At 45.0% G+C, this 26,812-nt stretch overlaps 2 protein-coding genes across 3 annotated transcripts in view; one reads left to right on the top strand and one right to left on the bottom strand.

Annotated features, from left to right (window-relative positions):
* Positions 1–18,620, bottom strand: part of COG4 (component of oligomeric golgi complex 4) — a 128,435-nt gene extending 109,815 nt beyond the window's left edge. Inside the window, exons 1-2 of the mRNA XM_085640010.1 lie at positions 18,250–18,620; positions 9,017–9,099 (exon numbers count right to left, since the gene is read on the bottom strand). Coding sequence (XP_085496136.1) covers positions 9,017–9,099; positions 18,250–18,384 — 218 coding nt within the window. The 5' untranslated portion in view covers positions 18,385–18,620. The remainder of the gene's footprint in view (positions 1–9,016; positions 9,100–18,249) is intronic.
* Positions 18,621–18,699: 79 nt separating this feature from the next.
* SF3B3 (splicing factor 3b subunit 3) overlaps positions 18,700–26,812 on the top strand; it is a 152,371-nt gene continuing 144,258 nt past the window's right edge. Inside the window, exon 1 of one of the 2 annotated variants that reach the window (XM_085640008.1) lies at positions 18,700–18,889. The gene's annotated coding sequence lies outside the window, so the exon portion shown is untranslated. The remainder of the gene's footprint in view (positions 18,890–26,812) is intronic. The other variant, XM_085640009.1, reaches the window with a different exon arrangement.

The following is a 26,812-nucleotide window of genomic DNA, read 5'->3' as shown; positions in this document are numbered from 1 at the left end:
TAACATTGTAAGCATGCTTAGAAATAGGGTAATACATATGTAACAATACACTAGAAATGATGATCAAAAGACTTAGAAAAAACAAAATTAATAATGTAACTGTGCAGTGACTACGAAGCGATTTACAGTACGCATGTTTTTTAAGCTTTATCTGTCTATTTCTCTCTCTATTTCGGTCTAGAGGATACATGTCAGAGACAAATTCAACCGATTCACCTTGGAGAGGACTTAAACAATCAAATTGTCTGACTTGCTAGACCTTAGTTTCAGTTTATAGAGTTCATTTTTTGTCTGTTCAACCAAGGGGAGCTTTGAGTCTGTCTGTGAGGGAATGCAGGGCTGAGTGTTCACATCGGACGGTAGTCCATAAAATTTCTTGATATGACTCGAGTGTAACCACCCTTTACGTCCCTCAACCTTCACGGCTGTCCTTGTTGTCAGCAAGACGAGTTTGGGCGATTTCCACCTGGGCTCCAACTGGGTCTTCCGGTCGAAGTTCCTCACAAGAACCAGATCACCTGGAACCACGTCATGGGGCTTCACCTCAGTGTTATCGGGAAAAGCTGCAGCTACCTGTGAACGACAAGATTGTAGTGCAGACATCAAGGAAGCCAGGTAATCTGTCAGCATATTACAGTCAACATCAGTGATTTTGCGAGGTATAGGCGTCCCCCACATATTTGGTGGTCTACCGAAGATCACCTCGTACGGGGATAGCCCTGTTCGAGAATGTGCTACCATTCTCATATAAAAGAGCACAACTGGTAAGGCTACTATCCAATCGACACCTTTTTCTCTACATATTTTGGACAATCTAATTTTCAGAGTTTGATTATGACGTTCCACAAGACCTGCTGCCTCGGGATGTCGAACCCAGTGGAATTTCCATTGGTAACCTAACAGAAGTGAAACGTGTTTCATTAGTTCAGATGAGAATGGCTGGCCGTTATCTGAGTACACGACACGTGGTAAACCGAATCGTGGGAAGAATTCTCGAACTAGCTGTTTGGCAGTAGTCGGGGCAGTGTAATCTGAAACCGGGTAGGCTTCTGTCCAACGGGAAAGAGCACAGACAACTACGAGAACATATTTGAATCCTCGACATCGTTCCATCTGGATATAATCCATCTGGAGGACTTCAAAAGCATGATCGGGAGGTTGAAATCCACCCTGCTCTACGGGGATGCTTTTACCTGGATTAAACTGACAACATATCATACAGGTACGTACTTTCTGTTTGGCTGCTGCTCGCAAGTGTTTGTTGAACCAAATGTGTTGAATACTGTCTAGCATAGCTTTTTCTCCTAGGTGCGCTGGACTATGTATTGTGTTAATGATGACTTGAACCATGGAGTCGGGAAGAAACCATATAGATTTTTCCTTCGTCATCCATCCTTGATCCGTTTGGATCCCTCCTAATTCAGTCCATTTCTTTATTTCTTCTGGTGTAGCATGTGTCTGTATGTCAATTACATCAAGGGCGGGATCCTTAACTGTCATGCAATGTGTTGGTGTCGGAACTATTGTCTTTGTCGTGTCAGTTGTATGGGTCTGATTCTGAGCAGTCTGTTTAGCTGTTCTGTCAGCTAGGTCATTACCCTGAGAAATGATATCGGTAACTTTTGTATGGGCTTTGCATTTCATAATCGATATTGCAATAGGTAGATGAATCGCGTCTAATAGGGCTTGAATGAGGGGTCCGTGTTGGATGTGGGCACCGTGAGAAGTTAAATAACCTCTCTCTCGCCACAGTACGCCGAAGTCATGGACGACTCCGAATGCATAACGTGAATCTGTGTATATGTTGACTTTCTTATTTTTGGCTTGAATACAGGCTTGTGTCAGAGCGATGAGCTCTGCTGCTTGAGCTGACAAAGTGTTAATACAATTTGTTTCAATGACTTCAGTGTCTGTTGTGACTGCGTAAGCGGCCACTAACTCTCCTGTACTTGTTCTCATACATGAACCATCTACATACAATGTCAGGTCTGGATCTGATAAAGGGATGTCTGTCAAGTCTTGTCTGGGTTTCGTCGTGATAGTAATGACTTCAATACAATCATGTGCTAATGGATCTGTTCCATTTACGGGCAAAAGTGTGGCAGGATTTAACGTATTACAACGTCTGATTTCTATATGTGGCTGAAACAATGTTAATTCATAACCGGTGAGTCTTGCTATAGTCAAGTGTTGTGTTTGTGTGCGGTTCAAGAGAACCTCTACTGCGTGTGGTACTTGTACTGTCAATTGATGTCCTAACACTATGGCATCGCTTTGTCTGATTGCTAAAGCTGTTGCTGCCACTGATTTCAGGCACGCAGGAAGAGCCTGAGCTACTGGATCTAATGTACTAGAGAAATAAGCACATGGTTTGTGTGATCCTGCTTGTTCCTGAGTGAGTACTGACAAGGCAGTACCTTCGCGTTCTGTAACAAAGAGTGTAAAAGGCTTACTGTAACATGGTGTTGCTAAAACAGGTGCTTGGCATAAAGCTTTCTTTAAGCTTTCAAAGGCATGTGTATGTTCTTGAGTCCAAGGGAGGACAGTCGATGTGGCTGCCTCCTGTGTTGTCAACTGGATGAGTGGTTTTGCTAGAAATGCATATTGAGGGATCCACTGCCTACAGTATGAAGTGAGACCTATAAAAGCCCGCACCTCCTTTTGTGTCTTTGGTGGTGACATGTTAGCAATTAACTGGATGCGATCAGGTGTAAGCTCTCTTCCCTCCTTGGACAGCGAGTGCCCAAGGTAAACAACTTGCTGGACACAGAATTGCAGCTTAGAAGGGGACACCTTGTGCCCCTTGTCGGCCAGAAATCTTAAAACCGTCAGTGACGCTTTTTCACATTCAGGTTCGCTTCGGGCGGTGATCAGCAGATCATCGACATATTGAAGCAAGGCAGTGTTAACTGGCATGTGGATACTGTCAAGTTCTTGTTTCAGTGCTTGGCTATAGATGCTGGGGCTTTCTGTAAATCCTTGAGGTGCGTGTGTGAATTTAAAACTTCGTCCATTCAAACTGAATCCGAACAAATATTGACTTTCCGGATCTATTGGGACGCTAAAGAAGGCATTCTTGAGATCAATTACAGTGAAGAACGTTGCTTCTGAGTCAATAGCTGTTAGTAATGAAGAGATATCTGGGACCACAGGGTATTGTGGTACAATACATTTATTTAATTCGCGCAGATCAATAACTAATCGATATACTGGTGATGCTTTTGGATCCGTTCTTTTAAGAATCGGAATTATCGGGGAATTACATACATTGGAGTCGGTTTCTACAACCACTCCTTGTGCAATGAGCTCGTCAATGATTTGCAGCAAAGCCACAACAGCATCTGGTGGTAACTTGTATTGTCGCATTCGTGGTAGTACTACTCCTGTTTTTAGTGTGACTCGATATGGTGTAATGTTCATGCAACCAACATCAGTTGGGCCTTGTGCCCATAGATGTGTAGGTAAATTCTGCAGCCGGTGATCCATGTCTCTGGACACGTAGTGACCTTTGAAATCACGTAAAAATAATCGTACTCCTTCCGGAGAACAACATATTATAGCTCCTAGAGCTTTCAATGTTTTTATACTTAACAAGTTTTCTGGACATGATTTAGTAAGCAATAAATCTGTGGTTCGTGTCAATGGACCAACCGTAAGTGGAAGGGGTTGCGTTACTTCATTAATGATAGGCTTTCCTGAGAATCCAAGGGAAATATTCTGTGAGCCTGAGAGGGGTGCCCCTGGAACTTCACTGCGTCGTATAGTTGTTCTGCTTGCCCCTGTATCAAGTAAAAACTTTCTGTCTTCCCCTAATAGTTCACTATGTACATAAGGTCCCTCTTGATCTACAGGAACCTCGATAAGGGGTAAGCCAACTTCCCTCTCTAGGCTATTTCATGTGTATCGCTGATAATCGGGATAGTCATTTTGTGCATACTGGTACATCTGTTGCGTTGTTGCTTGTGTGGCAGCAATAGGCTGCGCTTGTGGTGGTGCTACGGTCTGTTGTAGAGCTGCCTGTTGCGGAGCTAGTTGTTGCGGAGCTGACCTAGGTTGTGCATGCTGAGGGATTTGTTGTTGATTCTGATCCTGTCTAGGTGGACGTGGTCTTTCCTGTGTTCTACCCGTGGCGATATTATGTTTCAGAACTGGACAATCGTGTATATAATGACCTTGTTGCTTACAATAGTTGCATGTCCCTTTCGTCGGACCTGCGGAATCACCTTTTTTATGACCATCAGCTGGAACTGACTGGGCAACAAGCATTTTCATTTTCGTATCTTTCATACGTCTTTGTTCATGTTCTTGTTCTTCTCTAATTCTATTGTGGTGATATTGTAACATCTGTAACATCTGTGACGGGGTGTTACCTTGCCAGGTACTCTCAAATTTCAATACTCTATTCTTAACTTGCGGCAGGGAATTTTCAACTAATTTTGTCACAAACAGATGTGGATATGACTCGCTACTTGCTTTTATGCCACTATTGATACCAAAACATTTTTCAAATCGGGAATAGAAATCACTAGTGTCTTCATCTTGCTTTTGTTTACAGGCTGAGATTGCACCCCAGTCCTCCTTTTTCGTAGTTAATAAACGTGGCAGTACCTGTACTAGTAATCCTGGTAGTGCTGTAGTCTTTTCCCCAAGCCCTGATCCTGCAGCTCGGGCCTTTTCTTCGTTTTCTAATGCTGTCCAATCTATCTTTTGGTCTCCCACCTCCCATTCCTTTTCTTTGAGTTTCTCGTAAACACCGGCAGGCATTAACACTTTCAATATTTTCATAATGTCGGGGTAGGTATACTCTCCCATGAGCAACATGTCTTTTATCTCACGGTGGAAACCTGCTGGATCCTTGTCATGGCTGGGTACTACTTTCTTCATTTCTAATAATTCAATTTTAGTTATAGGCGTGTACACAAACACGCGTGTAAAGTTATTATCTTCACCTCTGATTGGGTGTACTTCGCGTAACGGATTCTGTCTATCTATGTGATACATTTTTCTTCCCATAGTGGGATTTGGAACGTGTTCTGGGTATGCGGAAACTATATACTGGTTTCGAAATTCTAGAATTTCTTTAATCAAATCAGTACCTGACCCTCTCCATTTATCCGTGAGTAGTTCTGTCAATATGTCAGGTAAGGGTCCAGGATCGGAGTGTTGGCTTTTATATAATATAAGGAGGTGTTGAATCATGTATATACTAGCTAAACGCTGTTCGTCTGGGGCAAGATTCAGAAACGTGTGTGCTAGTGCATCATCACTGTATTTGCTGGGACTGTCAGCCCATTGTACTGCTGACCTGGCTAATTCTTGTTCATCCATGGAATCGAGCATATGGTACCCCCTTCGATCTCGGAGTAATTTATCAGCGGCTTGGAATAGGTGTTCAGGGGACCTTGTATTTAACATAGGGGCTTGAAAATGTCTGTTACATTCTGGACGTATCGGACGTATCGGATCATTAAAGCCTCTAGTATTATTATGGGGTCTTCCTCTACCTACGTAAGCTATCGTATCTAATTGTTCTGATTCTTGCTCCTCCTCTCCCTCTGATTCAATTCTGTCTGCTTCTCGTCTTTCTTTATGTATTCGTTCTACTTCCTTGCGGATCTTTCGATACATGGCGATTATACACGCCTGTCTATCATGTTTCTCGTCTGATATGTTCTGACCCCATTTGGCAAGTTTTTGCATGGTATCATGATCTGCCTCAGGCCTGTCTTGGTTCCTGATCACGCAGTTTATGAAAAAACGTAGTAGTTGTCTTTGTACATCCACTTTCTGGTATTCCATAGCTTCGTTAATACTTTCTGGGCCTCGCCCTGTTTGGACAAAGTGATATATATTGTCTAGGTGTTCAACCATTCCTGGTATCGTCATTAAATACAATGTAGCTCGTCGTATACGTAGTGATGATAGTAGCAATCTGTCCTGTTTACCTGGCACTGGATCGTATCTACAATCCACAAGGTGTTCTTTAAACATGTCGGATGTCGCTAGTTGGGGTGTACGTTGGAGTGCTAAATCTCTAAGGGTCTGTTTATTTCGCGGCGGGGTGGCAAACATGTCTGTCGTACCTCCTGTAGCACCATCTGAGGTGCTGGGCAAGAAAGGATTTGTTGGATGTAAGATAGAAATTGTAGATGCGGGAAAAACGGTAGAAACGGACGGACCTGTGGGAATGGGCGTAGGAGTTTGTTGTTGCGGGGATACAGACGGATGATCTTGGCGTTGAGCACCATCGGTGGGCTGTGCGTGTGGCGGAGCATTAGCATATTCAGGAGCTACATCATCTAAATAGGAAGAAAGGAAAATATCTTTTGCTGTTTTGGGATGTGCTTTTATCGGGAGCAATGGGGGTGTCAAGTTTTTCGGTATTTCCGGGGTGGCCTGAGGTAACCCTTCGGCCAAAAGAGGATACATACCATTCATAAGAGTGTTTCGTTGTCTGTCTACTTGTTCTGCTTTTACTCGGGTACCTTCCTGAATTAATAAATTTTCTCGGGTTTTATTCAAATTCTCCCTACCTTTCTCTTCTTGTCTGAGCGCTTTTTCTGTACGTCTATATGATTCTTTACGCCATAATTCAATGGCATCTTTCTGTGACTGTCTGGCTTTCTTTTTCCATAATTCTTCTTCTACTCTCATGATGCAATCTGCATCCCAGGTCCCCGCTGCGGGCCACCTCTGACTTTCTGGCAACTCTTTGGTGTAGTCCACCCATAAATCAAGAAATAACACGGCATCTAGGCCATGCTTATGATACATAAAGTATCCTGGAGTGTCCCTAGGTGGAATGGGAACAGCTTCTTCGAGTACCCCTTTTCTGGTTTTGATCTGTCTTAGTTTTGAAAAGAGCGGCATTTTTAGACCTTATTATTTGAACACACTTAATACAATAAATACAATAATGAACAATCATTCACACCACAATATGTAGAACGTATTAAAACATTTAACATTTAATGAACGATGATAATTAATAGAAAACTAGTTACTGACATAATACTGACACTAAATAATACTGAATTATATGCAAGACATACTAGATATACTGCTAAACAGTACAGATACACTGCTAAAACAGTGCAGACCGGATTTGTGTACCCAAACCCGTCTTGACCGGCACAACCTATGTGCACGTTTAAATGCCTCCCCGGCAATGGTACTCACCGGGTAGCGCGGAACGGAAGGCCTCGGAACTGAACTGAAACTGGACCGGACTGGACTCGACTCGACTGGACTCGGAACTTCGGAACCTGGTGGGCCTCTGTATACCTCGGATCTTGCTCTCTCAGCTAGGCTCTGGTCGGGATACTTCGCACTTCTCACCGCCTCGTCTGGGTGTTGATCGCAGCCTCAGTCGCCCCCGCTTGGCCGGAGGGAGATACAGGAAATCCTGCAGGTACGCGTTTTTGTCCGTTCAGCTGTGGCAGGAGACCGGGCCTGCAACGCACCTCCGGCGCGTGAGATGAGAAAGTGTCCCTATTCGGGCGCCAATTTATGTGGTAAATATTTCATTACCGGTACTATTTTTTATGCGGTAAAGTCTAGTAAGAATAACTCAGTAAATATAAGAGGCAGAATCCGTGGTATTAGAGGTTCTAAAAGGCTTTATTCCTCTATAAAGGAATTACAGTTCGAACTGTAGGCTTCAAATTCCATCACCACGAAGGTTCAGGAAGGGAAGGCAATACATTATTGACAAGTAATGATATTTATATGAAAAGTATTACATTAAGACAGATGCAAGAGGCGTAACAGCTGATAATACAGATAATGATACACATACGTAATGAAAAAAGGCGTAAACATAGGCGTAACTAAATACGTCATTAAACATGATGTCACAAGTGGGTGGATCCATAAGAGAATCCTGCAATGTCAGCAGAAATACTTGGCAGAGATGCACGCGCAGCCGCATGACGTGTGATTGACGTGCAACTAGAGGGTGAAGGAGACTTGACATTTAGCTCTACATGTGGAGACAGAAGTCTGAGGGGTCATGTCAACCTAATCCCAAATCATATCTAATATCTTATGTTTAAAGAACTGTATTATCCAAAAGGAAAGGTCTCTCGGACGGAATCTATTCTATACTGACTGTTAGTGTGTGTACAAGCATCTAAATGTCTACATGAGATGCAAGGGGGCAGGAATCTTCCATGGTAACAGGGGCTATGAATTACTTGCATGAGGACAGTGAGGCCTGGCCCTTTGCACGGTAGCTGGAAGAATGTTTACCTAAACTACTAGACAGGAATGCATCGGATGAGGAGCGGAGCAGATAATCTTGAAGGTGAAATACAGTTTTTGGCAGGCAACAGGCTGGATCAGGCACCGTTAGCCGCGCAGGGAGTAGGACAAAGTTCATGGATACAGATGCAGGTTCGGACTGGAGCTTTCAGAGGCAGAAGGCAGGAAAAGGCTTGATGGCAGAATTCAGGGCCTACTCACCTGAATCTGTAAAATGTGGAAAGTGAACCACATAAAGTCGGTGGCCTTTCATACTTAGGAATGGAATATCTGACCCATTCATGGCGGATCTGAAAGAGGACATGTTGACGGTGGACGCACATGTATTTGCGTCTTCATAACTGGAACTGGAGGGAACATACATGTACTTGTAACATGCACATGGAGCCGTTGGGGTCTACGATAGGGGACATAACTGATCACAAAATTCATATTTCCTCACACCCAGGGGAGACAAATGGCGGAGAGGGGTGGATTGGTGCGCTGCACAGGAACGGACACTGTATGCTGCAAGGGGTTGCCCCAAAAAGTTCCGTAAAGTATGGGGGAAATGGCTCGGGGGCTTAGTTTAGGGAGGGGTATGCGTAGGGCGGGAACGGAGGGAGAAGGGTGGGGGAGAACGCTTGTGCTGCTGTTTTTAATTATTATGTGACAGGTCTGGCTGCTACCAAATTGCTCAATTTGCTGTATGTCCTTTTTGATCTTGATGCCTATTTGAAAAAAATAAAAACTTGTTATAAAAAAAAATACAGACCCCATGCGCTGAAGAGAAACCATCTTGCTCTCAATGGTGCTCTGCTGTCCCAGGAGAGCCTCAAGCTGGGCCTCCACCTCCTTCTGAAAATAAAAACAAAAGCACAGTTAGCCAAAGATACAGCTCTGCATTCTAAAGTGGGACCTAAAGCATTGCTCATTGTGATGACTTCAAACTACAGACACTCAGACATACACAAGAGATAAGAAAAGGATGTCATCAAAGAAAAAATAAGAACAGGATTCAGAATAGAGGGAATTGATACTGGTGAATGAGAGCAGGATTACAAATGGAAGAACAGGAATGGTTTGTGCAATTATAGCAGGGAAGTAAAGACAGGTTTCAACATGAAACTGATGTAGGAGCTGAAAATGCGATTCTGGAAAGCAGGAACGGGAACAGCTGAAATGGAACGGAATCATAAAAAGAGGAATGGGGGATGAGAATAAGAAAATAACTGAGGGAAGACAGGATTTGAAGAAGAGACTACACACATTAGTAAACAATTTCCTTTTGGTTCAAATGTCTCCTACTACAAGAATCATTTATTTCAGTTACTTCTGGTTTCAGATCTCCGAAATGGTGGTTAATTCCTCATCTCTACCATAGATATTTGAGCCTGGCTCCTCAAAAACTGCAGATTTCAACATAGCAAAATTACATGTTGTTACTGTGTGTTCTAATAGGAAATAATTGACCTAAAATAAGACAACAGTAAGTGCGGCTTAGGTTCTGCTACCTGACTTTACCCAGCAATCACATTCTTCTTGAAGACTTTCTTATTAACTGCTTGCCTTCTTTGTCTAGTAAACTACTACGGTACCTTGACTGTATCTTATCTTGTGTGACATTAAAGCATGTTAAATATGCTTAAAGGCTTCGTTTTCCCTTGAAAAGTGGCTTTGAGGTGTGACTTTTGATGAATTATGTCTTCAATAACAGATCCAGCTACTGGGATTATTATTGTACTTTATTACAGCGTCTATATTGGTTGAATTCTGCCGAGTGCAAATTCGAAATCGGGCACCAAATGCTTTTCAATGAGGATTTTACTGACTACAAAGAGGCTGCATGCGTGGCACCGGAGGTTGCAGGAGGAAGATCAATGACAGCAGAGGTAAATTGGGATGTAGGGGGTCGTAGTGGCACTGACGGTTCAGCTCAACAAGGCCCAGGGCTTCGGGTGTAGGGGTGCCTTTGGACGTCAGAATCTTCTTACCGGAGCCGGTCTGGGGAGCCCCTGACTCACACTGCAAGCACTGTCGTGGAGGGCAGGAGAGGTCAGCCAAGGCTGGACACGGTGTCAGAATTGCTGGGGAGACTTCACTGCACAGGTGAACCACTCAGACTTGGGTGCAGAGTGGGCTTGGATTGCGGATCCACCTGGATCCGGGCTCTTTGGAGTCGGTTTTTCCTGGACAGCTCCACTGTCCTCTGGAGATTGGAGGGCAACAGTCCTTCGCGGGGGTTTGGAGGTCATTGTTGCAAGACAGGTCGCAGGTTTCGTAGAAGCTGGGGACATGTGGGTAGGGCTGGAGCCAAGGCAGTTGTCATCTTCTGGCTTCTGCTGCAGGGTGTCTCCTTGCTTATTTTTTTTTTTTTTTGCATATTTGTGAGAAAGTGCCATCTTTCTTGCATGGTATGCCCCCACCTTTTGCTGAATTGCTGAATGTACTTTGACTGAGTGTGCCCTGGACTAATGCCAATCAAGTGCCCAGGGCCTATGTTCCTTCCCTAAAACAAACAAAACACAAATTGGCAAACCCTGGCCACATGTCAGCCCCTGGTAAATGGTACCCTAGGTACCCAGGGCCCTGTGACCAGGGAAGGCCTCTAAGGGCTGCAGCACTCATTGTGCCACCCTTAGAGGCCCTGTACCCTTACACACACACACTGCCTTTGCAGGCTGGGTGTCTGGGTGCAAGACAAAACAAAGTCGACATGGCACACATCCCTGTGTGCCACGCCCATCACCTACACTGCCATGGCATACATCAGCCACCCCTCTAGCTGGGTGCCTTATGCCAGTGGTGTGGGCACAGGAGCAGGAGCCCTGTGCCCCTACAGTACCCAGGTCCATTCCTGAGCATTGTAAGTGCAGTGCTGCCATTTAAGAGTACATGGTGCTGAGAGCTCGTCAAACACGAGCATCACAGCACCATAATGGCAACACTAAGGACTGAGAAGTTTGGTATCAAACTTCTCAGCACATTAAACCCACACTGATCCAGTGTGGAATTTAATGTACCAAGCACCCCAGAGGGCATTTTAGAGATGCCCCCTTAACCTAACCTACAATCCACGTCTGCTCTGAGGCTGCCTAGGCTGCCACACAACAGACATGTTGCTGGACCCCTGGGTGGGAGAGCCCCTGCTCTCCTGGGCCTGCAACAATGCACATCCTTTGGCGAGGTGCTAAATCTCCTCCCCCAGGATGGGCAGGGGGAAGCTTCAAAGGCATGCCACCTCTGTGAGCTTCCCCAGGCCACTGCAACACCCCACTCTGGCGGGAAGCTTGGCCGGAAACCCCAAATAAGGACAGGGGATGTGCCAGCCTGCCAATCCCACCCCTCAGGTGGGGGAGGCGAGGTGAAGCACATCTCCGGGCTCTCGCCATCTTGAAGATGGGAAGCCCTACCCTATCAGGACTAGGCTACTGCCCCCCTCCCACAGGAGAGAGGCAGGCTAGGGGTGTACCCACCCCAGGACAGGGACCCATTGGCCCCTGCCCTTCACCAACCTGTAACACCCCTAAATCTAGTATTTAGGGGCACCCTGAACCTTCCTTCCCCAGATTCCAGATTCAAAACTACAAAGAGCAAGAAGAAAGAAGACCTGCCCTGCAGCTTCTAAGAAGAGGAAGACACCAACTGCTTTGGCCCCAGCCCTACCGGCCTGTCGACCCTCGAACCTGCTCCTGCTCCAACCCGGCATCTCTTGTGGCCAGCAACCTCACAAACCCCGGAGGACCTGGCTACCTTTTGGCTCTAAGCCCCTGGGACTCCCATCCTGGGACTCCCATAAGTAGAGGCTCTACTCAAAACCTACCTCTAATCCCTGGCAGCAGCCCGGAACTGCGAACCCAGCACACTCTGCACCAGCCAAGCCTGGCCAGTGCCGGAGTGAACAAAGACCACAAGGACGACCCCACGGCGACTGTGACCCTGAGTCCGGCACCCAAGGACCTCCCTCGACACTCCTGAAGAAGCCTGCAGCCTCAGAACAAGGTGCCCCCCCTACCGCGATCAACAGAGGGTAAGATTTCCTGACACCAAAAGGCACCCGTGCACGTGGCGCCCCGCGGCCCCCTGTGCCCAATCCCGGGGTACCTACCTATCCTCCAACTACCCAACTTACCTCTCGAAGTGGTGGTGGCACCTGAAGAATCCTCGTCCCCGAGCTTGCAATCTTTTTCTAAACCGGAGATTTCCCATTGAAATCAATTGAGCGCCCGAAGGCTCAAAAGCACCCTGCACCCAGCCGACAGGGTGGCCCTGGCAGTGCAACCTCTACACCTACCTACTTCCCCACTTGCCCTGAGTAAGTGACCAGGAGCCCAGCTCCAAAAGCCGCGTGGCTTGCTAGTCAGCAGCCACTAATCAAGGCCCCCCCGATCCCTCATAGGATAACATTGGGCCTAACTCTCTCTACATCCGGCAGCCCTAGTCGCTGAGGGTGAACCAACTGTACCTACCTGACCCTGGGGGACCCCTGAGTCTATGCCCAGAACCTCAACTCTGCCAGTCGAGTACTTACCTTTAAACCCATAACTCTATTTTCTTCATAGGGTAACATTGACTGGCTTTTTCCTGAAATTTCTTCTAAGTGTGGACTTTTCAAATCTTAAAATATTCATCAAAAATCAGCCAAGTAACGAAAACGAAAATACTCACCTGCTCTTAGGTGAGCTCCCAGTGCTGGATCTTGGTGCCCAGCAATGACTCTGAAAAATACTTACAACTGTACTTACCAGTAACCCAATTTTCTCCCATAGGAAATCATTGACTGTTTTTCTGTGAAATTTCTTCTGTCAATTTCTGCAATCTTTAAATATTCTTTAAAAATCGTATAATATCTGAAAACGTAATTACTTACCTGTTTTGGATAAAGGTTCCAGTACTGAGTCTAGGTACCCAGTACTGAGTCTAGGTACCCAGTACCGGATTACCAAAGTAACGAGAACATACTATACCTGCAACTTGAATTTTCTTCCCTAGGGAAACATTGACTGTTTTCTTTGAAATATTTTCTGTCAACTTTTAAAATAGCAAAATATTGTTTAAAAATCATCAAAGTAATTAAGTCGACTTTCATCACTTGATTCTAAGTACTGACCCAGGACTGAATCTAGGATCCAGTCCTGGAATTCCAAAAGTAATCCTAAAGTAATCTGTTGCAAATAACTTGAAATTTCCATTGAGCCTATTGCAACCACTTGTAACTGTTTACAAAAGTTAATTGCATATTGCAAAAGTATTTATATAAAACATCTCATTCTGAGAAAGTATATTTTAATGCCAAGTGTTGGTTCTAAAATAAAACAAGCATATAATTTTTATATATAAACCATTGGCCTAGAGTTCAGTTATTGAGTGTGTGAGACCATTTGCTGACTGAGTGTGTACAACAAATGCTTTACACTGTCCTCTGATACTGTCTTACTGCTCGACCAAGCTACCACTTTAGAGAGTAAGGTTATATCTAACTTTAACCTCTGTCAAACCCTGGGGGACTGTGGACTCTGTACACCCTGTACCTATTAAGGAACAGTATATACAGAGCCCCTTTCTCACAATATTTATATAGCGCGAACTCGACCCGAAGGTATTGGAGCGCTTTACATGAGCACCGTATTTACATAACACATTCAGGCACAGGGAGATTAAGTGATTTGCCCAGAATCACAGGATGTGGATGCGACCTCGAGGCTCGAACTCTGGTTTCCAGCACCAAAGTCGGCAGTTTAGCCGACGGACCACATCCTCTCCTCTTAGATGGTTGCAGATCTGGCTTCTCGGTCTGGTGGAGTCACCTAAATAGTAGATTTAGGGGCGTTCAGAGGAGTAGCAGGTAGGGCCAATGGGCACCTTACCTGAGGCGACTTCACCCTCTATTATGTCACTCTCCTGTGGGAGGGGGCATAGACCTAGCCGTGATCGGAGGGGTTCTCTCCTCTTCAAGATGGAGGGGACTGAAAGATGTGGGCACACCTACTCTTTTAAAATGTCCCATCGTTTTTCCTGCCCAAAGCAGGGGTGTAAACCAGGGGCTGCCAACTTCTGCTAGCAGCGGAGGCTGGGGGCCGCATTACAAAGGCAGCAGGCCTTTGAAGCTTCCCTCTTTGAGCACTGGGCCATCCTGGAGGAGTGGCTTTGATAGCTCTACCCAGTATGTGCCTGGTTTCTGGTCCTAGAGCGCAGGGGCTCTCTACCTAGGGGTACAGAAACATGTCTGGTGGTGGCTGGCTGCTTACAGCCGGTCAGAGACCACACCAGGGTTGGTAGGTTTTCAGGAGGCACCTCTGATGTGCCCTCTGAGTATGTTGTAATAAATCTCACACTGGCATTAGTGTGGATTTATTACAAGGAGCTGTTTGGAACCTAACACTCCTGGGTTCAGTGGAGTCATCATGGTGATGTGGAACTCGAGTTGTCAAGTTCCCAGCCCATGTACTCTCTATGGCTTCCTTGGCACATACAATATTAAGGAATAGACCCTAATACTGTAGGGGCATATCTGCTTATGCAGATATGCCGACACCTGGGATATAGTGCACCCTGCCTTAGGGCTGGTAAGGCCTGCTAGGGGGGTGACTTGCCTATACCTAAGGCAGTGCTAGCTGGCATTGCAAACAGTCAGTGTGCCATGTCGACTTGGTCATTTTGTTCACCTCACAGGGTCATGCCAGCTGCAGGGGCAGTGCCCTGGTCCTGGAGAGGGGTCACAGGGGACCCTCTTCAGCCTTCAGGCCCTAGGTACCCAGGGTACGACTTACTAGGGACTTACAGGGGGTGGCAGAAGGACCAATTGTGGACATGTTTTTAGGGAAAGAACCTGGACAACAGGGACCCAGTACTCTACAGTCGAAGTTGCATCAAAAGCAAGGCAAAAAGTGTGAGGGGGTTACTGCAACAGAACCCCATTTTCTCACACATAGGAGCATTATTAATCCAGCATTGTGTAAGTCAACATGTTTAGCTGAAATGTAGCCCCTAGGTGGGGGTCCCCAGCTTTCCTCGCAACCAGGATTCCTAGCTCTATATAGGGCTTGATTACGATCTCGTTAGGAAGGCCTCCAGACAGGTACCGGAACGTGCAAATCCGATTCGGAGCCTATGTGTCCGACAGAGAAGTTACCCGCTCCGAATGACCAAGTACGATGCGAAGATCTCGTCCCCGTCGACCGAATCGTTTCCGGAACCCAATCCTGTCCAACCGACTATTTCGCAGACGAGCCGTGACACGCAATGGAGCTCGATTCAGACTGAGCCAGTACGATGCACAATTCGGTCAGCTGTATTGCCTCGGTCTCAGCGAGACGAAACAGCTGTCGAAATTGGACTTCGGGGGTCCGTGGCAAGCCCACTGCAACCGGAGCCCTTCGAATCGATCACTGGGTGCGCCTGGGCCCTACCGATCCAAGCATGCACAGTGTGGCGGGCAACATGGAGCGCCCGCCACAGGTTGTACGCTTTTCCCCACCCACCCCTTTTTGCTATGGGAGCCTGTGTACGTGTCGGTACACGGGCTCCTATAGAGTTCAATGGGAGTCCGAGCGATCCGAGTCCGTCAGCATACGGCTGCCTCGTACTCGTTCGGTCGGACTCGCAAAGCGCAATTCACTTGGAAAGCCCTCCGGATCCGAGTCGTTTGGAGGGCTTTCCTAGTGAGATCGTAATCGGGCTCATAGATGTATCACTCAAACAGCATCCAACAGTCACTATGCATTTATTTATGTATTAAGTGCTGAAAAAGTCTTTGTTATTCACGTTTGTTTTTAAAGGGGGTTCTGTAAAATATCAAATAAATACAACACATACACAGGATAAAAAACATAATTGACTGGTAGCAATATACCTTAATGCTTCAAGCATTTAATTTGGTGCAACTGCAAAACAAATGTGAAGAATACATAGCAAATAACACAACAAGTGGGGGGGGGGGGTCAAAGGACCAGTGTTTCAAATCGTAGCGTCTAGACATCTACTTCTTTTGTATTGATGTTTCTTTATTATTTTGTTCTTGTGGCATAATCACTTTGGCATTCAAACGACTACTATTCTTCTTTTGTTCATGGCCACCCCACGCACAAATGTGGTGTATCACAAGGGTGCATGTGCCAGAATTGGAAACGTGCAAAAATGTGTGTTGACATATATAGGACAAGTGCACCTACAACTGTTAAGAGATGCTAACATGTAGCCCGTGGAATACCATCCTGCAATCCATCTATGTTTGTTCTCAAATCCAACCCATCTATGAATGTTCTGCAATGGTATACCCACTGCTGTTTTTTTGTTCAGTAGTATTTGTAGAATATTGTTGTGTGGATTTTGCCTCCATTTCTCTAAAGCAAACCTTTCCGTTCATCCTTTGTATTTTTTTCCAGGAAAGGATTGGTAATTTCTGTTGAGGATCTTCTTCTAACTTACATTGCTACAATGTCACCTATGCGGATACGTATATTTTGCGAGGTCATCACATTATCCTTCAGTTTGCAGGGGCAAGTGGTCATGTAGATTACATTTTCACTATTCAGTTCATGAGTGTCCTGGTCTCCCAAGCTTTCTCTATGCCTCTTTTGTGGTTGTTGTAAATTGAGCAACCTATTTGTTGTCTGCTCACAGGTTTGACTCATCATAAATACCTTAGATGGATAATGTGCTTGCTGCAAGGCAAGTTGTGGAATATGACAGTCACAGGTTTGTTGTTTACGTACATAGTTCACTGCTTCTGTTGCAGAAATTCTGGAGTGACACACGTTACAAACCATGAATTAAACACCTGTCTCCAAATTGTAATTTAACTTTTGAGGACTTGTGAAGCAACAAGTTGGTTTTCATTGTTTCTTGGTGGTGCTTTCCGTAGCATTTAAGAGACCGAAAGTGATATCCTCTATAGTTTGGTTGCAATATTTATGTAGAGGTAGACTATAACCCAGGAAAGATTGTCAAATAGTCCGATTTGCAACGGGTTCCCGAGCGCCCTTTTAAGCACATGGTTTAAGGGACTTGCATAGGAGGTGCTTGAAGTTATGGTGGGTGTACAGTACACTTAGGGGCCAATTATGTTGTTGTTTGGAGGCTTTCCGACCGACTCTGTTGGTTTGCGGTACGATCCACCGATCACGATGTCGGTGGTCGGAGCGTAAACCAGCGGGTCATTCCGACTTGGTTCCGACTGGCTTTCGGAGTCTTCCAGCCGGTCGGGACCGCAATCCCCTATGGACAGCGTTTCCGCCGTCGAGATTACAATGTCGGTTTCCCATAGCCTTTTCATGCCGGCCTTTCCGACACAGAAAGACTATCGGACAGCGACTTTGGGGGCCACTAGCAGGTCCCCCTTGCCTTCACGGTCTACAATCGGTGGTCGAGGAGGTACCCTCCTGTAAAACCTTGCACTGTGTGGTAGGTACAGGGTTTTACACACACACACCCATTTCTCAATAGAAACTTGTATTATGGCTGGTTTATGGCCATGACACAAGCTCGCATACAGAACAGTTGAAATACGACTGAACAATGTTTGGTCGCATCCTAATCAGGCGGTCGGAACCGCCAACCTCAGGTCTGTCGGTCCGGAGTCCTAGAAGGAGTCCGTCGGAGGTAACTCCGACCTACATCGTACTAAGCCCCTAAGTGTTGCTACATGATAACATAGGTGTGGAGAGAGAGTGCGAAGAAATTACAGCTGCACATGCAGCTGTCTGCTATCTTTTGGGGTATGTAGTACCATATTTATTATATGACATCCACCCAAGAGCACAAAAAAGAAGCCCACTGTAGGCACCATTATTTTACCAAAGAACATATAGGGATACCGAGGAGAGACAGAAAAGCGACCCACAGCAGGCACTGTTAAACCACTACTGTTTGGAGTTTATGAGGAACAACATACAAAGCTACAAAAAGAACTGTTGAACCGTCATTGTACAATTTCATTTAAAACAGAGGGTTGACAACAATGTAAACAAAGACATCATCATCCAATAACAGCAACGTAGCTGTCCATACCTCTTCCTCGCACAGCTGCGCGTACACGCTCTCCAGCCCCTGCAAATCACTCAGAGAACGGATGAGGTCCATGGATACTCTAGAGGTGCTACGGCCGCCAGCCATTATGTCCCTTGGTGAGCTGGCATCCGCCATTTCCACTTCCGGGTTTCTACGCTCATGAAACACACGATTCACAGAAGAGACAGAGCTCCTTGTGTGAACCAATCAACTGCTTGCTTAAGGAAGTAAGAGGTTAAAACAAGTCATTAACTCGCGGCTTAGCCTGACATATTAAAAAGATGTGTTTTTCCGCAATATACGTTTTTGCGACTTTTTTCATTCGTCTAGAAAGTTCATTTGGCCAAATCGCTTATCCATTTTTCCCCGCTAATCTAGCACTGCATCTGTTTTATGTCTTTCTTCTGTCTCTATGGTTTGCTGTAGCTCCGTTCTAAGTCCTTCGTTTGTGTCTTTCAACTGCGGCTGGTGGTCCTTTCTCTGTGTCCATTGTACGTGCTGAGGTGGTCCGGACTCGGTGTGTTCTCCCTTCGGTGTTACTGTTTGTGGTCTTTTCGGGACAGGACGGAAGAACTTTTTCGCATTCTGATCCTGCCTCTGTACACGCTGGATTGCGGCGCGGCACCGTGCTCCAATCTCGGTAATCGTCCTGAAGTAGAATCCTCTCCACTAGGCCTCGCCTCTGGCGCGCTCTCTAAGCTATGGAGAGAAGGTCGAGTTTAAGGGTTACTCACTCCATCGGCCTAAAATCCGAGCCATCCATGACCGGTCGTGGACGAGAGTCGTCCAGGGCACAGAGAAGGCTCGGGGTCCGAAGTCGGGTGACTCGGAAAGAAATGATAGGTGGTACGAGAGGGAATTTTGGTTTTTGTTAACGGAAGCTTTCTGGTTTGTGCGAGGGCCTTGCGATATCAAGTGGCGGTAACGGAGAGAATGGTACAGTCAACCGGGTAGTGTTTTAGGGTTAAATTGACTAATTTATCGCTAAGGAATAATGAACGGCTGGTGGTGTGGATGGCGATTGGTAAGGGGATTGATACAATCTTTATTTTAGTGCGCTGTCTGATGGTATAGGGGGAGTCTCGGTTTGCGATTTTATGGGATCGGTGCTGATAAAGGAACACCTCTGTGATGTTGGGGAGGGGAATGGTTTATGGGAGAGAAAATAGGAATGCATATTAAATCTGCCACCAGACCTATTTTTATTTTAGGGGTCCCATGACTTTACTCGACGCTTCTTACTTTACATTAATCTATAGGAATATTAATCAAAGAAAACAACGGCGTTACCCCTACTTGCAAGACATGTTTTTATACATCTTCTACATTTCAAAAACATTATTTATTCTAGAACATTCAGTGGGTCTGTTTAACAATTTGCATGTTAGCTGGTCCCAGAATCACCTCCTGCTATAGTGTTAGTGCTCGGTGCGGTCTTTGTTCAGATAAGGTTCTTATGGCCAGTACCAGTTTTAGTTTTTAAGATTTGGTCTCCCTAATATGTCTACGCGTAAAGTCGTATTGCTTGTGAGCTGGTTTCATACGGCTAAATTTTATTAATCCCATCAGAGATTCGTTAGATCTTTCCAGAAACCCAACATTTATTGTCTTTTTCTGTTTTCATATAATGATTGAGAGTATTTTAATTACCTCTTTGATTCCTAGATTCTTTAAAACTCTTCTGGGTTGCCGTTGGTGAGTCTCTGGTACATAAGATTCAAATGGTCGTTCGTGGCCAAAATAAGCTGGGGTGTAATGGTTGGTAGGTTAACCATTGTCCTCGAGGTAGTGAGATCTTGTTGACAGCCCCAGCAAAACCTGTGTATGTTGTGTCACACTGTAGCTGTGAAAGGTTTCTCGTATTAGTTGTGTACCTCTTTGATCCACACTTCTGCCTGTTTAAGTGGTCTGGCACTCAGGATTCATTTCACAAGTCCCCTGTTATGTGCTCTACTTGTTTTTAAGGTCTCGTCTACATGCAGCTTTAGATGTGTATTGTAAAATAACTTTTTGTTTGTTTATGAATTGTCTTTTTCAAATACAACCTTGCAACTCTGTCAGTATCTCCTTTACTATCAGGCTTTGAAATAACTCTAAAACCGTGTGTTGAATCTTACATTAAATACCCAGCTCCAAGCATCTTGAGGGCTTATGTATCGAATACTGCAAGGATGAGGGTGGTAATAAAACCATAAGTTGTTTTTTGCAAGCATCATAGTCGGCCCTTATCAGTAAATAAGGGTATAGTATGAGGGGAAAACACTGTCAGTTGGTCAACACATTCTGGGCGTCTAGCTTGATTAGTAGAGGGAATTCGAAAACTGATTCCTGAATTATGAGAAGGTGCTTTTTGCTCAATATGCTGTACCATGGGCAAGTCCCATGCCAAACCAGTTTCTTGAAAAGAGTATTAAAGTCCCCATATCTCTCCCCCCCACCCCCAATGCAAAGATTTAAAAGATTGGCCAGTGTGACACCAAAATCTGCTTGATGCCAAGTAAGGCCATTCCAAAAATGTTGCTTCCCATGTTGTACTTTTGGTTTGCAGCAAGTGTTTTGCCACAGGGACATGCATGTTTTTGTAAAGGATTGTAAATCAATGGCCAATGCCTGAACTTGGCCAACATGCCTGTTTCAGATTGTTTTTGTGGCCTTATGGATGTTATAAAATCAGATTTGTTTCACAAAATACATTGGTTGCGGGGGATCAAATCTCTTCTTGGTAACATAGGCCCGGTCGATCTTTGGAAGGACCCATTAAATGCTGTTTTCCCTACAAAGGAAAAGTTGAAAATAATATATTGGGAATGGGTATTCAAGGTAGAAACTACACAAGGCCTTTCTACTCATCTAACATGTTGTTTCCTCGACCTAAAAGTTTGTCCATCTTTAGAGAGGTATTGGGATTTAATTGAAAAAACCTCCGACCGTAAACTGTATTTCCAACTAAGGGTGGGTACTCTACCCGTTGCGGAATTTACCTCCAGATGGGGGGGGGGGGGGGGTCGACACAGCAAAACTTAAATGGGCTATAGGTGCGTAGATGTATGTGAAACAGTAGGACATGTACTATTTTTTTGTCCCATGTATGTAGTACCCCGAAAAATCTGGATAAAGCCTATTTGCAGACTCTTGGGCATTAGGAGATACGCTATAGCTCTGCGTATCTTGTGCACAGATTCTGCTCCCCCCATTTGTATAGCTTTGGACAAGTTTTTGGGGTGGGCTTGGTGCATACGGTCAAAAGCCCTGAGTTATGATGTAAATTGTCCTTAATACACTCCTATTCAGTAGCATTTATCAGATGTAGTTAATCTCGTTTGGTGATCAAAATAGTATGCCCCTTGAATTGCGCCAAGCTTACATAAAATCAAAACGATTTGGTTCTAGACTGGCTTAAAGCTTCTTAAGTACTGTATTCAATGGTTGTTTTGAGATTGCATTGTAATTTTAAAATTTTTAGATAATTTATTGTTTTATACTATGATTGTAATGTGCTTTTATGACTCATTTGTCGAATAAAGCTTGATTGATTGAATGTTTTTGTACTACTTTAAATCTGCTTTTGATTCAATTGGCAGATCAGTAAGAACGGAAAAAATAAGACGGGACATAGAGGAAGCGAGAATGACTTGCATTCTAAAATAATACTAGGGTCATTAAAACAGATGCAATTATCCCCTGGGGTTTTTGCTTGTTACTCAAGAATGGGATACATCTATGAAGTTAAAGCAAAGTTTAGCAGTATAAGGCTACCTCTAGAAGCTGGAAAGAGTTTGAAACTTAGATACAGTGCTGCCCAGCAAATAACACTCAATAACATCAATGTCTAGTGAATACTTCAATTTAAAAAAAGAACTTAACATGTGAATAAAAAGAGTATATGAAACCAAGATATGGATGAAAGAACAGAATGTATTAGCACATTCTGTGGCAGAAATATGTGATAATAGTGTCTTAGCACTTGAACCTACATGTATGATATAATTGGTGGCTAGGTATTCTGTAGGAAACTTGCCTTTACTGCATGGTCACCCCAGATATTTCACCTCTTAATAGAACCTTTATTTTTGCTTGCTTTGGAACTCCGTGCACCTTATTCCAAGCTAATCGGTTTTAAAGCTCCTGTGTTCCCCCTTCTAACATTGTAAAATTAGCATACTCCTCCTACTTGATATATTTAACTTGCCTATTAGTCCCTTGTATATGGTACACAATGTGCTCAGGGGGTTAAATGCCACTAGTGGATTGCTGAACCTATTCTGCCATCCATCATAGTGGTATGCCTTCAGGCATACCATTGTAACCTAACTGTAACAGTGCAAAACATAACCAGCAACCTGTCAAAGTAATCCCCTTTTGACCGGCAATAATCTTCCTTTTACGTACTCATTTTTTCCTTGTTGCTCATAAGACAGGGTACATGATATTTAGAAGCAGGACATGTAGAAATCTTAAGCATGTCTTTACAGCGTCTTTTCCCCCAAAAGCTATTTTCACAGTAGGAAGGCTGACCGGCTCATAGAGAAACACTGGGGAGCAATGTTAATTATTTAACCTGTATCTTGGAAAAGGGACCAGCTAGAAAAATAACGAAACCTCTATTTTTAATTAGTTTTGTAATCCATTTCAATGGTGAATTTGGATTTGTCATAAATACTAAAGAAGAGTCGTAGAGCAGTGGATCAGTTTTAAAGTGCTTGTGCGCTGTCTGATATTGTCAGGGTACCAGGATAGCCCATAGTTTGTGTTGGTGTTTCCACTCTGGCTAGCAGTCTGGTCCTTGTTTCTGATTGATCCGTGAGGATTTATATGAGGGACTGGAATCCGGCTGTGCCTCAGTTCACTCAGTTGCTTTAAGAGTAGATTATATTCAGATATGTTAGCAAAAGGTAATGAGCAGCAGATCAACATGTACATTTAACTGATTTTAAAGGGTGCTTGTGTGCTGTCTAGGAATTTTCCGGGAGCCCCACAATGCCAGGATAGACCATAGTTATCGTGTTACACAGAAAAGCTAGAGACCAACACACTCCTGTAGACAACCTTAAAACAGTCACATGTACCTATTTGTGATACAATTCGTATAGGACAAAGAAATCTTCCACACTGCAAATTCCAATGTTGTTCAGATGATGTTTATGTATTTTTTACTGAGATGATACAGGCAACAGCCGACACGTATTTCGTCACTAGGGTGACTTTTTGAAGGCTAGATGGTCACAGTAACGGTCGCTGCTCTGGCAGGCGATCCCAAAAAGTATCCTCAAATAAGATGGGAGATGCAGTGTTGGAATAGTCCAACACAGTCTGTGTGATAATTCCACTCTACCAAATTCATGCGGCTTACTTCAGAAAGGTTCAAAATAAAGTAAGCAAGATTATACATAAGCCCCTCTTGCGGTGGAGCAGGTAAATTAATCTCCATTTATAAGTAGTGTCCTCCTGTAATCCACTCATGGATATATTTCAAAGTGAAGCTGTGATAAGCTCCCTCAATTGCAGCACTTCCGCGTCCTCTGAGCGTCCCTACGTACACAAAAAGTCCATGGACTTGCTTACTTTATTTTGAACCTTTTTGAAGTCACCGGCAAGAATTTGGTAGAGTGGAATTATCACACAGACTGTGTTGGACTTTTCCAACACTGCATCTCCCATCTTATTTGAGGATACTTTTTGGGATCGCCTGTCAGACCAGCGACCATTACTGTGACCATCTAGCCTTGAAAAAGTCAACCTTGTGACGAAACACGTGTCCGCTGTTGCCTGTACCATCTAAGAAAAATACATAAACATCATCTGAATAACATTGGGATTTGCAGGGTGAAGCATTTCTTAGTCCTATACGAATTGTATCACAAATATGTACATGCGACTGTTTTAAGGTTGTCTACAGGAGTGCGTTGGTCTCTAGCTTTTCTGTGTAACACGAGAGCCGTTGTTCGAGTGGGGGTTTGCATTTTGGGTGGTAGGATGCAAATGTACCTAATTGCGCCCTGAAAAACATATATGAATCAAGTTTTTTTTCTTAATTTGCACATAACGAAAGAGGTGCTATCAGTTTCCCATCACTACCCTGTTTCCGTAAGTTTTGGAGAGCATAGTTATGATGATAAATGTATCCACTCCAGCTAGCGGCCTGACACCATTTTCTGGCAAATCCGATGATCACTATGTAAAAAGTTGAGAACCAGCCTCACCTACACAGTGTCAGTGATTAAGGACGTTTTTAATGAAGCAACAGTTCAGGGTGGGGTCGTCTAGCTCTAAGCAGGCTATAACTGCCTGCATGTGCATGGTCCCTTTGCTTTTTAATATTGGTTTGAGGCGATGCCTCCTCTCCTTGGCCATTTTGTTGCAGATGCAGGTTAAATGCAAAAGGTTCTCTCTATTTGAGCCGCATAGGCGGCAAGCTCTGTCGCCGGAGTACTACTATGCAGGTTTTTCTGATAAGAGTGGGTGGGCAGCCCAGGCGACACCGCATCAGCTTAAGCTTCAGATGGATCAGAAATGTGAATGTTGGATACGTGTCGGGATGGGGCAGTGAGGAGTCGGAAACCAGGTCTGCAGATATACGGTTTTATTCCTTTGTATTTTGTTTTTTTCATACAAGGGTTTTTGAAGGTCTAGTTCAGGGAAAAGGGAATCAGTCTTCCTGTTTTTCCCAGAAGGACTTAGTTCTGTTCTTGACGCTGAAGGATCTTTGTTTCCCAGGTTGCGGATGGTGCTGCTCCCTTCTATCGTCTGGGCCGGTGTGCTTCTCCGGGGTTTCGATAGATGAAAGAAAAGGAAATATAGGGAAGGGTCAGTTCTCACTATTGTCGTAATGAGGACGCTGCCCAAGGGACCGGGAGTGAAGGGACCACCAAACAATACAACAAACAAGTGCTTAAACGTGCACTTTAGGGCCGACTGTGACAGTATAGGGAGGGGGAGTGGGGATGGACAACAAGGTTGTGCAGACGGCGGTTCTCGAGGCAAAACTCCGTACCTACACCTGTGCCCGCTCCCGCCTTCCCAAAACCCTTGACATTCGCTCCCGTACCTGGAAAAGCCACGCACCCCTTGGTACGTGGCTCGGGGATTCGCCGGGACGTTGGCCTCCTGGCTCGCCTGCTCTGGCTCCCTCTTCCGAATCGGCTCCCGTATTCTTCGTCTCTGCCGCCTCCGCTTGTTCCTCTCCAACGATCACCACTTCCTCCTTCACTCTCCCGCCTGAGTTCCGTGTTCCGGCCCTATATCCCGCCTCCTCTCCGAGTTCCGGGCGAGTGACCAATGAAAGGGCCATGACGTCGTGGGAGGGTTGGTTTTCCGCGAGACCCGTATTCCAGTTAAAGGGACCTTGCTGTTCCTCGGGCTGAGTCCCCGGTCCCCAGGCATCCAGGTCTTCACGCCAATCGTCCTGACAGGAAGGAAACAGAACGTTTGAAGGCGACCACCAGTCGTAAGTGTCCCTGGTCGGCGTCCCCCTGTCACAATACGGTGCTTGCATTAGTTTTGAGTAGCCGTTTATGACCGTCCATGCATGCCTTATTTTTGCGAGCTTGTCTTTATCTTGTAGAACTGAAATTGAGGCCATTGCAGCTGCAGCCATTGCAGCTGTAACTAGTTTTTTGGACGCCTTGTATGATAGTGTTAAGTCCCAGAGGTTCCCTAGGTTCCAGGTTGCTAAGGATTAATGCAGGTATTCTTTGAGGCTGTTGCTATGCTTGGTGCAGCGTGAGTTGTCAGTTACAGACCTCAGTATGTTTAATGATTGCCCCCTATCGTCCTCTTGATTGCCTCATTAGGCCAAGTTCCAGTTAAGTTTGACTTGGAAAAGAACTCTGGTGAGTTTAGCACATAGTGGTAAACTTTTGTTTGGAGTTTGTCTGAGAGGGCTCAATCTTGGTTAATAAGAGCCTCGCTGCCATAGGTTAAAGTTTGCACAAGCTTTGCTGTCATGACTTTCAGGACAGAATTGAGAGTTGGGCCTTTCAATTTCTTGCGCAGTGTGCTGAAACTAGCGATTAGGGTGTTGCTTTTGTTTGTGATGGGTCAGAGCTGTTGTTTGCCCAGACCCTTGTCGTCTAGTAACACCCCATGGTACTTGTATTCTTTTACTGTCTCTCTGCACTGTGCTCAGAGATGCCAAGTGCCACTTTTCTGGCGCATTCTTCTGACAATCACCTTGATTTTGTTACTATTGATAACCAGGTGGTTTTGTATGGCGTACAGATGGAAAGTGTTTATCAGTCTCTGCAGGCCTGCTCTGGTTAAGCTGCACAAGACCACGTCATTGACGTATAGTAAATTATTTAGTGCTCTTGTACTGGGACCTGGAGTATGGTTGTTGGTTTCGTCAATGGCCTGTGCGAGGTCGGCCATGAAGAGGTTGAAAGAGCACAGGGGCGGCACACATCCCTGCGTAAGACCTTGTTGGGTGTAGATTTTTCATGACAGGAAGGTACAGTCTCCAATTTTGATCTGCACCGGCTCGAAGTAGATGTTCCTGGTCCTGATAGCTTTGCTCGGCTTGCGCAGTCAAACGCTTACTGGTAGTCCACAAAGGAGAGATGAACTT

The sequence above is a fragment of the Triturus cristatus genome, chromosome 12 (assembly GCF_964204655.1).
Source record: "Triturus cristatus chromosome 12, aTriCri1.1, whole genome shotgun sequence".
Lineage (NCBI taxonomy): Eukaryota > Metazoa > Chordata > Amphibia > Caudata > Salamandridae > Triturus > Triturus cristatus.
The sequence above is the reverse complement of the archived record's forward strand: the minus strand, read 5'-3'. Positions and strand labels throughout refer to the sequence as shown.